The sequence below is a fragment of the Silurus meridionalis genome, chromosome 19 (assembly GCF_014805685.1).
Source record: "Silurus meridionalis isolate SWU-2019-XX chromosome 19, ASM1480568v1, whole genome shotgun sequence".
Taxonomy (NCBI): Eukaryota; Metazoa; Chordata; class Actinopteri; order Siluriformes; family Siluridae; genus Silurus; species Silurus meridionalis.
The window spans coordinates 5,735,766-5,751,140 of NC_060902.1; the positions used below are offsets into that span (position 1 = coordinate 5,735,766).

The following is a 15,375-nucleotide window of genomic DNA, read 5'->3' on the forward strand; positions in this document are numbered from 1 at the left end:
CCAGACATGTAATATTTTGGGTCTTTGAGCTATACCTTCAATGCAAAAGAACACATTTACCATCGTCACAAGATCATTTGCGGGGTGGGGGTCATCATAAGTACAGGCAAGTGCTAAGAAGGAGTTACACACTACTGCATGTATACACAAGCACTATATATTTGAAACCTTAAACATACAAGACGTAGATTCATTCATTTATTTTGGTCAGGATCACTCTAGAGCCAATTCTCTGAGCATTTAGTGTTTGGATGGAATACACCCCTAAAGGCATGCCAATTCATTGCAAGATACCACACACACTTACAGTACATACTCATTCACATCTAGGGGCATTTTTGCACAGCTTGTTTATCTATTTTGGGGGGGTGGGGGTGGGTGGGGTAACTCAGTGAAAGCCCACATAGACACAAAGAAGACATGTGAAACTCCACGGCAACAATATCCAGAGCTCAGGTTCAGACCAGGTAAACACTGGAGAATCCCCTTCCCCAATAAATACCTAAATAATTAATTAAAGTCTGCAGACAGATGTCCTGTAACAAAATTACTGTCCCCTTATGGGCCACATAATGAAAAGAATAACAGATGCAGGTGCAGGTCAGTAAAAACCAACAACAAAAACCAACAAAAAAACCCACAGTCATCAAATTTTAATTTGGAACCAGATTAAAAAGAGTCAGGTGACAAATTACAGGATGCCAGAATCAGAAACGTATAGAGCAAAACATTAAGGCAAAGACTAATAAAAAGACAACTGGGTGTGTATGCTTAGTGACTGTGTGAATTAACCAGAGACTTTTGTTGTATGTGTGTAACTGGAAACAGTAAAAGGGTGAATGAGAGCAATGTGGAGTGTGAAACCTGCATTAGACAAACTATCGGACTGCCATTTTGGTCACTCTCCTATTTTGAATTTGCAACAAAGTTTCCTTGATTTTCTTTTTCAAAATGAAGCTATTAAAAAAATTAAAATGTCTTTTGGTACATTATTCTGAGATTTGAGATGTACGTTCTTCTGCATTCCTTTCAAATTATGTTATATAGTACAGTATAAAAATGTTCTATAGTATTACTTGCGAGGGGGGGTTGGTGAGAGTGATTGAACAGGAGAAAGAATGTGTGTGTAAAGTATATGGGTGGATGTGGAGCGGAACGAGAGAGGTGCGCACTACCTGGACCAGGGACAGAAGACCCATAGAGAGCCGACTGTCCCAGCGCATTCATGTGCGCATGCGTGTCCACTGAAACAGGTTTAACAACATACCTATCACTCCACCCAAATCCTGGTATTTAAAAGGCCCACTCAGATCCCGCTTGCTGCACTTCTAAAAGATCTCCCAGAGCATCCTCGACTTGGTTTCATTCGTCCACATTACTTCAAGATGAGTATGAGAAGCAAGAGGATCAGTTCAAGCTGTTCTGTGCGCAGCAGCGGGAAGCTTGGCGGCTTTGGTGGCTACAGCACTGGGTTTAGCACAATGTCTCTTGGAGCTTTGTCACCCAGCTTCAGCACCAGCAGCTCTTACTTTGGTGCTCCCATAGCCAGCATCTCGGTCAACAAAAGCCTGCTGGCCCCCCTCAACCTGGAGATCGATCCTAACATCCAGATGGTGCGCACTCAGGAAAAAGAGCAGATGAAATCTCTTAACAACCGCTTTGCCTCCTTCATTGACAAGGTAAGATATGGGCTGCTGATTCAAGAGACATTGTGTGATCTAGTAAGTGTCATGTGTGTTCAGGAATTTCTGCAAATAAATCGCAAGCTGGTGCCCTAACACAATTTGATAAAGTCTATATAATGTACCCATAGCATTCATTGCTTTATATCACCGGCTTTTCCACACACGCTTTAAAGGGCTGCTTCACAAAGGTGGTATTGTACTTAAGGATGGTGACACCAAAGTTGGAGTGAAATTCTTGACCCCATTCCTTTTTAAAAGGATACTTAATTCTGGACATCTAAGAAGCCCAAGTGTTCTCAGGCAAGAGTAATTTGCTTAACATTGCAGGAAAGCACATGAAAATGATAGTTGAGCTTTAGCACCATAGCCCTTTTCTCTAAAGCCGGACTGTAACCTGATAAAAACAGGTCAGGCTTGGCCAAGTCACCAAAGACACCACTGTCCCTGAGAGTATAAAAGGAACCTTTGTGCTTGGGGACAATGGCAACCCAATCCTAGGGGGGCCCTGGACTGAAACAGAGACTTTTACTGATACTAGTTAGGGCCAAAAGGGGGTCTTTAAGTACTGGCCTCAGATCAGTGTTCAAAAAGAATGAGATTAGGTTTGAAGAGAGGTGGCTGATCCATGTCAATGCCTTGTCCATCCAGCACTGCCACACAAGTAACTGAGGGATAATGTTGCTCCATTAGTGTCACTAGCCTGGCACAACAGCCATAAATTAAATCAGCCTAGGCTTTTAATAATAGTCAATGCAAAAAATGGCTTTCAAGAACCAAGCATCTTTTGCAACAGCAGACAAACCACAATAACAGAAAATGTATATGAAGATGAGTCTCAACCACCTACAACTAATGACCTATTCAAATTGTAACCAGAATCTGGAATCCATGCATCTTTAATCTGTTTGGCACCTCACCAGACTTTATCTTTCAGTATGGCTATAAGATACTACTGATAATAACAGGGCCCAGCGGAAACAATGAGCCTTCTTGTTTCAGATGCATGGAGTAACACAGAAAGAAGAACTGTTTTTTCTTCTTTTTTCTTTTGCATCACTTCCTATTTCTAGTACACATTTCATACAAAAATGAAATAAGCCTTCACCATATTTTATTTGGTATTTCATTTCTATCCAAAGGTGAGGTTCCTGGAGCAGCAGAACAAGATGCTGGAAACCAAGTTGGAAGTGCTGCAGTGTCAGACCCCAGGCAGGTCCAACATTGAGCCCATGTTTGAGGCCTATATGGCCAATCTGCGCAGACAGCTTGACGTGGTCAACAACGACAAAATCAAGCTGGACGGAGAGCTGAGGAACATGCAGGGGCTGGTGGAAGACTTCAAGCACAAGTATGTCTCTTCAATAAAACTAGAAATCTAAAGTTTCTATAGGATCTCTAAATTTTGGATTATTATTTATTATTTTATTATTATATATATTTCTTTTGTGTCTGACATCATAAACTAGTTCTGCATCTACAGTAATCCCCTCCATATCTGTTGGCTTTGACTCAGGTACGAGGACGAGATCAACAAGCGAAACAACTTGGAGAATGACTTTGTGATTCTGAAAAAGGTTTGATTTCACTAGTATCTTCTCGGGGAACACATTAGGACAATAGATGCTTTTGTACACTTTACGTCTGATTCCACTATAATGGACCACTGAATAAATCAGGCATCAAGGGACAAGAGTAAACTCTGCAGCCTGATCCAGCCTACTTTTCCCCAATGAACACAATAAAAGAGACTCAGTAAAAGTGTCCCATGGATGCATTTCTATAAAAGCTGAACAGTATTAATACTTTTTCTAACAAAACCCCAGATAGGGTTAGAATGATATTTACAATGGATGCCAAAAGAACACATACTGCCTCTGGTAATGTGAGAAATCCAATCCATAATGTAGTTCATTACTGCATGGAAAGGATACAGCAACAGTTCTAGGATTACATATAAACTAATATTTCCATTTTTGTAATGGCTCAGTAAAAAGTCTAGGCAAAACATCTAGGCAAAGTCAAAACACAGTTAAAATATTTTTATTCTCCAAAAGCAAGCGATTTATACAGTATTTTGAATTAAAAAAATTCATTAAAATAATTCTGTCTCAGTTAAAAACAAGCACAAGTGGTTGCATTATATCATTAGAGATAGATGTGACTGTAATGGAGAGTAGCTTTGGAGAGAGCTTGCTGAACTAGGTCACTTGTCTCTCAAACGCTGTAACACAAGTACCTGAGGGATAATGTTGCTTCATCGGATTCACTGGCCTCGTACAACTTGCTTCTAAAGTGTACGATGTGTACATGAATCAATAAATGCCTGTAGATATTCCCTTAAAACCAACAGTTATACAGAATTAAGTTTAGTTTTGAGGTAATAAGTGAAGTTCACGAGATACAACAACCAAAGCTCATATGGATAAATGTGCAGGTTTATTTGCAAAAAAAAAAGAAAAATTTGATTTTAAAGCCGTAGGAACTACTTACCCTTGGAACTACTTAGGAAACCCCCCCCCTCATCAGATGAACAAGTTGTTTTCTTCGTTGCTATGAAAATCTGTTGGGTAAAGATTGATAGAATGGTAATATGTGTGCTGCGAGAGCCACAGACCCTAAAAATCTATTACGACTTACTGTAATTATCAAATGACCATGTAATTGACTTGACTCTTGACTTGAATATTAAAGCAGTATTGGTCTACAGAAAGATATTCTGCCTTTAACCTCAAGACAATAATATGTAATAATCAATTGTTTTTAGGATGTGGACTCTGCATACCTGGTGAAAGCTGATCTGGAAGATAAAGTGGGTGCTCTGACTGATGAGATCAACTTCCTCAAGGCTATTTATGATGAGGTATTTACATCTCATGCCTCACAATTATACTGTACATCTACATCCAGAATCTGGTGCAGATGCTTTGTAACAATGACTAATATAAAAAGAACTATACAAATAAAACATTATACTGAGTTTATACGGGATCGTTTTTTGGGTTATTTAAAATGTCTAGAATAAATGTGCAATGATTATAGAAGTGGTAGCAGAGGTAGGTTGGGAGAACAGTGTTGGCATTTCTATAATTTTTTTAAATGTGTTAATGCAGGAGCTGCATGAGATGCAGGCCAGCATCAAGGACACCTGTGTCATAGTGCAGATGGACAACTCCCGCAACCTCAACATGGACCAGATCGTGGCTGAGGTCAAGGTCCAATATGAGGAGATCGCAGCCAAGAGCCGTGAGGAAGCTGAGGCCTGGTATAAGTCTAAGGTATGAAGATCTCCAAGTAACAGACTCTGCAATAGCTTGGAATTGTAAATTTTGTAAAAATAAGGACATATCAAGCATGAGTTTGTGTTCACACTACAGTATGACCAGATGGCCAGCCAGGCCACACAGTATGCTAACGAGCTGAGAAACACCAAGGCTGAGATCGCTGAGCTCAACCGCATGATCAGCCGCCTGCAAAGCGAAATTGAGTCCATCAAGGCCCAGGTAAAAAACACGACATGACACAGAGCCACTTTCTCAGAGCAGAACATCTTGGTCCTGCCACTGAATAACAAAAAACTTTTTGTTTACTACAAAACATTTTACAAAGTCATTACAATTCAGATTAATCCTAGTAAATAAATCCACTTTAATAGTTCCACCTCACTTAATTTCATAAAATAAAAAAAATTCTAAAAAACGTTTTAGGGGAAATCATCATTAGTTAGTAGTCTGGCTTACATTCTTTAGAAAATGCAATGAATTATTTAGAATATGCAAATACCCCTTTTTCTTTAGCTATTTTCTTTATTCTAAGTATTCAAGGAATTCAAATGTCACAATTAAACAATGGCAGCAGTTAAATGACCATTTTTCCCCCACCCTTCCCAAATTTGTAGAGCTTCAGAATAGTGGAAATAATTAATACATTTACATAATGACTTCATTTGCCTAGGAACCAAAAACAATCCTGGGCGCACTGGGTGTTTTTGGTTATGCAAAGCAACTGTAAATGAGTATGTGAACATGTGTGTTCATCAGGCATCCCATGTCTGGAGTAAAACTGGAGAATATGGTAAAAAGTAAAAAATTTTACCTAAGAACCAAGAATAGAAACCTAAGACCAAGATCAAACCAAGGGCCTGGGTGCTGTTATTTGCCAATGCTATACACTGTGTCAATGTGCTATCCCATTAGAAGTTAGAGATTTTTGAAAAGAGCAACTATTGTAAGATTTGTTCCAAAAATGAGTAGGTTTGGTCTCTCTATGATTGCTATAAAAAAAAAATCAAACTGGAGATCACCCTCGCTTGCAGCGCACCAACATGGAGAACCAGGTTGCCGAGGCAGAGGAGCGTGGTGAGCTGACTGTGAAGGAAGCCAAAGCTCGTATCAGAGACCTGGAGGAGGCTCTGCAGAGAGCCAAGCAGGACATGGCACGCCAGCTGAGGGAGTACCAGGAGCTCATGAACGTCAAACTGGCACTGGACATCGAGATTGCTACTTACAGGAAGCTGCTGGAAGGCGAGGAGGACAGGTGAGGGACATGGAGGTCTTTCTAGCATAAGATAGCATGTTTGAGCTTAGAGACAGGCAGATGTAATATCTCTGACCTGAAAACCATGAAAATATAATTGTGGTTTTTTTTTTTTTAGGATTGTACAGCAGGCTGTTGTCAACGTTCAATCCATGTCCAATTACAGTGAGTATCGAGCTTTATAAGCATGCACAGACATGACTATTAACCCCTTCATAGTCCACATTCTTAGACAGTTCATTTTGTTTTCCTTTTCTTTTTCATGTAAATCACCTCCAAATTGTATGCCTAAACTTTATACACAAAAAGGTTCTATGAAGTATAAAAGCATGTGCATGTTGTGTGCATTATAAAATATTTAATCATTCCAGGCAGCACCATTAAAAAAAATGCAATATTCTAGACCTTCATTGTTTTTAGCAGTTATGTACTTTCCTTCCTGTTGAATGGGAATTGGAAAAAAAGGCTTTGGAGAAAGTTTGCTGACATAAACTAGGTCACTTGTCTCTCAAAAGCTGTAACACAAGTACCTGAGGGATAATGTTGCTTCATCGGGTTTAATAGCCTCATACAACAGTTAGAGATCTTGCAGTTAGACATCTTAACATGTACAACGTGTCCATGAGTAAATAAATACCTAATCAGATTCATTAAAGCATTGGTCCCCAACCCCCTGGGTCAATTGGTACCGGGCCACACAGAAAGAATACATAACATTATTTCTGTTTTATTTATTATCTGATTCTGAACGATGTTTTATTTTGGAAAATGACCGGATTCTCTCCTCCACATCTGTCTATGACTCACTCTTGATGCATGTCATGATGTCTCGGTCACATGTCTTACCTACATCCGCTAACCTTCTTAAAGGTGCTGCTCCAACCGCTAACACATAATACATTACCACTAAACTCAAACCCCCAAGCTAGCAAATTTAACAAAAAACAACACAGTGGATTCCCGTTTATTATTATATTTAGAAAATACCAGTTTTTATGCTGGTCATATAATTTTATTTTGTTGTATTTATCCGCCACACCTTAAAGGTCGGTCCGTGAAAATATTGTCCGACATTAAACCGGTCCGTGGCACAAAAAAAGTTTGTGGACCGCTGCTTTAAAACCAATAATTACTAGGAAGTAAGATTAGTATTGAGGTAATAAGTGAATGTTTTTTATGATGTACAACAAGCAAAATCGCATTTGGATAAATGTGCAGGTTTACTAGAATAAAAAACAACATGGGTTTTTGGTTTTATAGCCCCAGGAACTGCTTACACACCACTTTTAAATGTAGGAAACTGGATAAACAATGGTTTTCATAAAAACAGCGCTCATGGGAAACGTAAAGTACCAATGTACAAGTACAATGTTTTGAGCAGTTATGATCTTTGGTTCCTGTTGAAAGGGAATAAAAAAAAGGTTTAAATGTGTTTGAATTTACAGGAAATTATTGAGGTATTATAATATATGCACAAAAAAAGAATACAAAAGAATGGAGATAGGAGATGCTGACAAATGTATAGCTTTAGACACACTCACCTCAAACGACAGTTTGGCTCAGTAATACGATTTCTACTCAAACAGTAACATACGGTATCTCATGAAAGCGTGTGCACCCCTCACATTTCAGCAACGATTTTATAAGATCTTCTCATAGGACAATACTATAGAAATGAAACATATATATTTTAGTCAGTGTGCAGCTTGTAAAGCAGTACAGATTAAAAATTTGGTGATTTAAGTGCAATTCTCTCATACTGACCACTGCATGTTCAACATGCATCTCATGGGAAAGAACTCTGAGAAATTGAGAATTAGAATTGTTGCTCTACACAAAGATGCCCAGGCTATAAGAAGATTAGTAACACACTGAAACTGAGTTACAGTACAGTGCCAGGGTCATACAGAGGTTTTCCAAGACGGGTTCCACTCGGAACAGGCCTCGCAAGGGTCGATGAAAGAAGTTGGCTGGCTCACAAGAAAGCCAGCAAACAGTTTGCTGAAGAACCATGTTCTGTGGTCTGATGAGACTAAGATAAACTTGTTTGATGCAGATGGTGTCCAACATGTGTGGCACCAAGAAAATTTTTCTTGCCTACAGTCAAGCATGGTGGTGGTAGCATCATGGTCTGGGGCTATAAAGAATAATAAATAAAGAATAATTTGGAGGACATGACTATAACTGTGTCTTTTATTTCAGGCTCCAAGGGAATGAACGGCTACCAGCAGTTCAGCTCTCCATCCCCTAAAGTACTGATCAAAACCACCGAGTTTAGAGACAACACCAGATACAGTACACACTGAAATGTCAGAAATAAATACCGCATGATCGCAATAGCTAAAAGTAAAGTTTGTAAAACTAACTGTAGTGTCGTTTTATGTTAAACTTGTTACAAGAAACTATATATATGCATTTATCATTAAAGGTGTAAACCTTCTATAATATTGTAGCGATTAAAGAGTTATAAGAAAAGAGAGGAGTGAACCGGAGTCTTATTATATGCAAGTGAAGTAAGTGCCCCTTATTCAGACCTTCAAATCACAACACCTTCTTCACAATTACAATGAAGGGTTTATTCACATTGGTATTAAAAGGTACAGTTTTAAACACTCTTTTCTCTCATCTGGGTAGACAATCAGAATCAGTGTTTTTTGAGAAAGTCTAATGTAACCAAGTCACATCCTGGGAACACTGGCTGTGAGGTGGGAATTCACCCTGAATGGTACTTCATACATTACATCATTCACACACAGCCACACCTAAGGATAATTTGGAGTCAACAAAACATGTACCACCATGTTTCTGGTTAGTTGAAGGACACTGGAGAACTTAGAAAAAATGTATATTGTAGAAGGGTATCTGCAAGAGCGAAAGGGAAAGTTTTGGAGACGAGGTGAAGGAGGCGAGATTGAGATGGTTTGGACATGTGCAGAGGAGGGACATGGGGTATATCAGTAGGAGAATGCTGAGGATGGAGTCACCACGAAGGAGGAAAAGAGGAAGGCCAAGGAGGAGGTTTATGGATGTGTTGAGGGAAGACATGCAGGTAGTTGGTGTGAAAGAGGCAGATTTAGAGGACAGGGGGGTATGGAGACTGATGAGCCGCTGTGGCGACCCCTAATGGGAGCAGCTGGAAGAAGAAATAAAAGTTGTTTGCAATTGTATACGTTATAAATGCAAAAAATATATGTATTATTAATCCATTTACCATATAATATGATAACTACACACACTAACTTACTATAAAAAGTAGCTTTCTGTGTCCTCATTTTTTGCCACAGCCACCACCGTGTCCTAACCTTAAAAGGTCACTTTCGATGTTTGACAGTCGAGTAGCTGCGTGATATTTTGCTGACGAGATCCGTCTCTGCTTGTCTAATTAAAAAATAGGCTTACTGCAAATCAATAACGTTCCCCTGAGTGATCAGCTTTATCCTATGAGGAAATATTTCGATCCTGATGGAAGCAGTGTCTTACAGGATAACTCTGCACACAGCAACAGGGTCTAGGGGGCCGACTGGATTGATAAAGCTCACAATGATATGAATTAAATGCCAAGGCTTTTACAGTCACTTGATCTCAACCCACCTATAATTGAACACTCAGGGAGATTTTGGAGTGACATGTTATTTGACAGCACTCACCACTACCAAAATTTAGAAGAACGTTGTTTCAGCACAGTTCCTGAGACTAATATCTGTACGCATGTGCTCCAAAACTGCTTTGGTCCACAACCTTATAGAGACACATAATGAAGCTTTTAAATAATTTGTAATCTATATTATTTTATTACTAGTGGTTTTAAATAATAAATGAGTTATTAAAAAAATAATAATACAAAAATACTGGTGTTGGTCTTAATATCAACAATAGTGGTCTTGAAGGTCACTGGCATTTTCCATCCATACACAAACGCTAATCGAACAGGAGCGCCCCCTTGTGGAGAAGTCTTCACCTAAAAATACAGGTAACAGCTGGGTCTGCTTTAACTGTAAAATAAATTCCTAACATTTGGTCAAATACGCATTTATTTCACAAACACAATCCAAATATTTAAATATCAGGCTCCTTATTTTAACATTTTACAGCCATTGACCATTTTCCCATGCATACGTTTTATTATAATGATCATTAGGACAAAAATGACACTATTTGTAGTCTTCACCTACATTATTATTGTATACATTTATTTATGACCTCAGACTGGAGGGTGATGTTTCGATGCTTGGAGGTCCCCAGATCCTACTGTGAGAAACACTTTGTTACAAGACTTTTCTAATTGTCAATGTATGGAGAGGTATTTTAAGTGGGGTTTCATTTCCCTAACACTTTTAACAATAGATATGATGACAACAGCTTTACAAAAGAGTCAAAGGTTGCATTGGCCAGGAAAAATCTCCCTAAGAAGACATGAGGAAGGAACATTAAAAGGAACCAGACTCAAAAGGGAAGGCAAACCTATTGTAAAAGAAACCGAACAGTTATAAGTGTAAGGACAGACAGTCGGAAGTGTATTTTAGGTGATGTTAAATGTGAACAGATTGTAAATAAGAGTCCTGGGATGTGTACAGAACCGTATTTCTGATTACAGGATGTATGTGTATAGCAACAGAGTGAGATTTTCCAATAAAACAAGAGCAAAACTCAGGTATAAATGGGTTTTGGGATGTTTTTATGTAAGACAATCGACATGAGTGAAGGCAAATCCTTTATTTCTTTAAAAATAACTTTTCATTCAAAATGATTCTAATGATGATTTAAAAAGTCTTAATTCATGACACAATAGGAGGTTACAATAGGACCTAAATGTTTTTAGGCGAATTAGGGTCTCTCGGTGGCTGCATCATCGCCTCTTAAACAACAGAAGGCTCCGGTCCCACGATGTACTCCCGAAACTCTGAACCAGCTCCATTCTACACTGTTTTTCTAAATGCTCTTTGGCATGAGCTGCCATATCCCCACGAATCTCCAGGGTCTTAAAATGGTCGAAGTCACTGCGTCCGAGTTTCCGTAAGCGCCGGGCAGCCGAGCGGTAACATTTCCATGGCTGTGCCTCCAATAACAAGCATTCGCAGATTGAGGCGAGTCGTGTGAGGAAAGCTAACAAGGCAGCATCCCCGTGGTTCAGGTGAACCCACATGGTCACAGCAAAACAGGAACACAGGTCAAAGCGACTGCGTCCAAACATCTTCAGGTAGGACGTAAGTTCAGTGTGGCTCTCTGCACTGGTGATATCAAGGGGAATGAATTTAATGTTTTTGGGGAATGGGTTTGAGTTTTGAGCTCGGAGGATTAAGTCCCGGTCCAAATCAAATCCAAGAAGGTGAATCCGTTTGGAGGAATCATTTCTGGGTGGCTGATCTTGCAGAACATGCTTATATAGTGCAATAGATAAGTCCTGGCAAAAAGCAGCAATAGAGCAGAGTGAAAAAGATCATCATGGCAGGTTGTAGTTTTTTTTCAACAATGTATACAAGTAGCCTCTTTTATATATGTAATAAAAATAATGTAATAAATAAAAAAGTAATAAAAAAAGTGTATTGCATTCATTTTATTTATTTTACTTTTAAAATATACATTTATATATTATTTAATTACACAGGCATTTTATCTAAAATTGTTTTTTAAAAATAAAAATTGTTGATGTTCACAAATGTTTTTAATAATAAACTATGTTCATAAAAAATGACCAGTAACGTTTTGCAAAGTCAAGACATATCCCTGTTAAAAAAATAAAAACAAAAGAATTTGTAATGGTTTCAATATTTATAATAACAGGCTTTATGTTGGTTTTTAATGGAAACTGTGGGTCTTTGATAATTTGTTGCTTTCTATTGGTGGTATGTGCAGTAGAACCTAGTAGAAACCATTAAGGACCTCTGGCAATTTGTAGATCACATGTTGGGATCTAAGAGAAGGGACTATAAGGACAACATTAAGCTTTCAGATTCCAGGAAAGTTCCAAATGTTTTATTTTTTTTTTTTGGTAATGGTTTATGTTAAAACACTCAAAAACTTGCTTAATTATTAATTATTATAATAAGTTTAAAGGTTATTATTGCTCAAATAAAAGCAAACTTTACTGTATTATTATATTGACTGGCTGTTCAGGTTCACTTCCTCACCCCAGAGTTGCAGCCCACATCCAGCATCAGCACCTCCTCCGTGTCCGGCTGAAATCCCACATCCTCCAGCAGTGTGCTAGGGATCAAACTCAGACGATTCTCTGGTGGATTAAACGTGTAATAATGAATAAAATTCCCATATGGAGCTGCACCGGGATCCTCAACAGTTTCTAAACATGTGTCTTTCCCACTGGGCGACTCCATTTTATTGTCCGTCCTCAAAATAATTCCCTCGGTGTTGCTTGCCTATGACGTGGAAATGATGTTGTTGTTCCTGCATTTGGAATGTACATACATAAAATGACAAGTAATAGACATAAAATTAAACTGTTTAATGAAATTACGGTTTTAACAAAATAAAATAAAATGTACGAATATATAAAACGCGCTGGTCGACGTTTGTTCCTTCCGCTTACCCGTAGAGTAAACCGGAAGTGGTGCAAGCGTTACAGGCTGACATTGAGCTGTTGTAAAGGTGGTGTTTGAACCACGATATAGCGTTAAATCAGAGACACAAACAGGTGAGTGAGTATTAAGAATAATAATTACACGTTTACAACAAATCATTTCGGGTTGTAGGGAAGAAAAAGAAGCAGTCTAACATTTAAAGCGGTTAGTTGGCTGATTAAAGTCGTGCTCGTGCTTCAATTTCACACGTTTACTCAATAAATACAAATATATAAATAAGTCTAATTTTATATATGCAATATTTGGAAGGAGCTCAATACGATATTATATTTAGGACAAAAGAAATTAGATATACACAGTACTATTCAAAAGTTTGAACACCTTCTCCTTCAGTGGTTATTCTTTATATTATTTTCAAGTTTGTACATTTTATACTGAAGACATCCAAACTATGAAAGAGCACGAAATTATGTAGCAAACAAAAAATCTTTTACCAACCTGGAATATTTGATTAGCAATCTTTCTGCTTTGATGACAGCTGTTTGCATTCTCTCAGATGAGGGTCCAGTTAACCTCAAACCATCTCGGCTGGATTTAGATCAGGTGATGAAGCCCAGATCATCTGATGTATAACTCCATTACTCTCCTTCTTAAACAAATAGCTGTTACATAACCTACAGGTGTGTTCGGGGAACAAATGATGTGCTAAGTCTCTTGCTACTGTTGATGTGAAAGTGCATGCCTCTACAATGAAATCCAGACTGATGTTTGCCAGAGAGAACGTAGACCAAGTCTAGGACTTCTGTCTAAAATGTAAACATTTGGACACCGAAACAAAGGACATGTTTGGCGTAACCCGAATGCAGAATTCCACGAAAAGAACTTCATACCAACTGTGAAACATGAAGGTAAAAGCGTCCTAGTTTGAGGATGCTTTGCTGCAGCAGAACCTGGTCTGCTCATAGAATCCACCATGAATTCTACAGTGTATCAGAGGGTGCTTGAGGAACAATTAAAGCTGAAGTGGAACTGAACTCTCCCAAAACATCTCACTAAATCCACCAAGGACTGGCTGAAACCTAAGAAATGGAAAGTCCTGGAATAGCCGAGATCTTAATCCCATTGAAATGCTGTGGGGTGACTTGAAACAGGCTGTACATGCAGGAATCCCCTCAAACATCTCACAGCTGAAAGAATTCTGTGTTCAGGAGTGGGGCAAACTTCCCTCAGACTGATGTCAGAGACTGGTAGATGGCTAAAAGAAAAGTCTCACTGAAGTTATTTCAGCAAAAGGGGGTCACACTAGCTATTAGGGGGTGGGGTGTCCTGACTTTTACCGTTGTTAGAATAGACATTTTTCTTTAATGAGTAAAACTGGGGATTACTTTTTGTAGTTTACCTGCAATAAAATCACTTTCATTTCCAGGGAAAGGAACGGCCCTTTCACAAACTGGATTTTGGTGCATTTTGGCTGTTTTCCTTTAAGCGGTTTCACTTTTCTGTCCATCTCTGCAGTTTACTCCTTTATCAAGGGTGAATTCTGAGCATGTTGGTGGTTACATAATGTTTAAAACAAACACACAAAACATGGTGCTCTTCCACTTCAGAATGTCTGAGACAGGCGGAGCTTTTTACACCGTCGGAGATAAAGGTAGCAACTCCAAAAAGTGCTAGGTCATTGCCGACTTGCATAAACCTGAACTCTGTTAGCAAGACTAAGATGTTATCTACAAATCCCACATCTCAGATGATTTTCTTAGTCATCCTGAAGCCGGTTTCATCTTCAGTGCTGCTGATGGCCTGCCTTGTCTCAAACACTGACAACTACAAAAACAGATCCCATATCATTTATTTAAAGTGGTGTTTGAATGTTTTCTTTTTTATTTATTTATTTTCCAGGACATCAGTAGGGACCTTTAGGACCATACTAAGCATCCAGATACGGTTTTACCAAGCAATTATTTTTGTGTGTGTGTGTGTGTAATGGTTTATACTGGTGTTTATAGTGGAAACCATTAGGATTTCTGTGTTGGTTGCTATATATTTATTACCAGCAGGGATATAATGTTTGTCAGTAAACTACCATCTGCATCTAAACATTCTCGAGGAAAGCATAGCCATAATCGAAACTCCAACTGTAGCCATAACAATGTCTTTTCTCATTTTAGCAGGTTCCTCATGCTGAGCACTAAGCGTCTAGCCGATGTGGGCTACCGCGTCTTCTCCGGCTCCATGATGCTGTTGACCCTGTACGGAGGCTACCTGTGTGCCATGCGCGGCTACCGCTACATGCAGAGACAGAAACAGCTCCAGCTGGTTGCACAGAATCAGAACATCGACCCTGAAATTGTCAAAGATTGATCAACTGTTCGTACAGAGGCTGTGTCTCATTTCTTTTTTTAAATGGGACACGGTGGAGATGAGAGCTTCCGTTACGGATGGCGAATGTACATTAGAATTATTTTTTTTTTATCTGTTGTAATATATTAATAAATGGAGTGCAAATGAAACCTCTCGTTCTTACAGAAAAGTGAAAGTCAACTAGACAATTGTGTGGTTTGCTGCCATTCATTTATAAACAGGGTCAAAAATAAAGTACGGACTTCACATCCGAGCGTCAA

The 15,375-nt window shown here is 38.8% G+C and overlaps 3 protein-coding genes across 4 annotated transcripts; 2 read left to right on the top strand and 1 right to left on the bottom strand.

Annotated features, from left to right (window-relative positions):
* Window positions 1-1,300: 1,300 nt before the first annotated feature.
* On the top strand, window positions 1,301-8,693 carry si:dkey-222f2.1 (intermediate filament protein ON3). Its single transcript, XM_046875189.1, has 9 exons — window positions 1,301-1,679; window positions 2,825-3,033; window positions 3,199-3,259; window positions 4,450-4,545; window positions 4,796-4,960; window positions 5,060-5,185; window positions 5,998-6,218; window positions 6,337-6,383; window positions 8,421-8,693. The coding sequence occupies exons 1-9, from the start codon at window positions 1,386-1,388 to the stop codon at window positions 8,522-8,524; spliced, it is 1,323 nt and encodes a 440-aa protein (XP_046731145.1). The 5' UTR covers window positions 1,301-1,385; the 3' UTR covers window positions 8,525-8,693.
* Window positions 8,694-10,872: 2,179 nt separating this feature from the next.
* LOC124402260 (pre-miRNA 5'-monophosphate methyltransferase) lies at window positions 10,873-14,863 on the bottom strand. Of its 2 annotated transcripts, none has more exons than XM_046875156.1 (3): window positions 13,253-14,863; window positions 12,347-12,620; window positions 10,873-11,619 (listed from the first exon to the last, which is right to left on the bottom strand). In XM_046875156.1, the coding sequence occupies exons 2-3, from the start codon at window positions 12,548-12,550 to the stop codon at window positions 11,065-11,067; spliced, it is 759 nt and encodes a 252-aa protein (XP_046731112.1). In that variant the 5' UTR covers window positions 12,551-12,620; window positions 13,253-14,863; the 3' UTR covers window positions 10,873-11,064. The 2 variants fall into 2 exon arrangements, with proteins under 2 accessions (XP_046731112.1, XP_046731113.1); XM_046875157.1 differs by lacking the exon at window positions 13,253-14,863 and adding an exon at window positions 12,763-12,872.
* On the top strand, window positions 12,710-15,363 carry LOC124402262 (cytochrome c oxidase assembly protein COX14 homolog). The gene is made up of 2 exons (XM_046875158.1): window positions 12,710-12,867; window positions 14,923-15,363. Exon 2 carries the CDS (start codon window positions 14,933-14,935, stop codon window positions 15,113-15,115), a length of 183 nt encoding a protein of 60 aa, XP_046731114.1. The 5' UTR covers window positions 12,710-12,867; window positions 14,923-14,932; the 3' UTR covers window positions 15,116-15,363.
* The last annotated feature ends 12 nt before the right edge of the window (window positions 15,364-15,375 follow it).

Excerpts from the sequence above, each read along its gene's own strand:
- LOC124402260 (XM_046875156.1), bottom strand. The coding sequence starts at position 12,550 with ATGGAGTCGCCCAGTGGGAAAGACACATGTTTAGAAACTGTTGAGGAT. Across the intron at positions 11,620-12,346 it reads ATGTGGGCTGCAACTCTGGG|GACTTATCTATTGCACTATA; the intron begins GTGAGGAAGTGA and ends GCTTTTTGCCAG.
- LOC124402262 (XM_046875158.1), top strand. The coding sequence starts at position 14,933 with ATGCTGAGCACTAAGCGTCTAGCCGATGTGGGCTACCGCGTCTTCTCC.
- si:dkey-222f2.1 (XM_046875189.1), top strand. The coding sequence starts at position 1,386 with ATGAGTATGAGAAGCAAGAGGATCAGTTCAAGCTGTTCTGTGCGCAGC. Across the intron at positions 1,680-2,824 it reads TTGCCTCCTTCATTGACAAG|GTGAGGTTCCTGGAGCAGCA; the intron begins GTAAGATATGGG and ends TTCTATCCAAAG. Across the intron at positions 3,260-4,449 it reads ACTTTGTGATTCTGAAAAAG|GATGTGGACTCTGCATACCT; the intron begins GTTTGATTTCAC and ends AATTGTTTTTAG.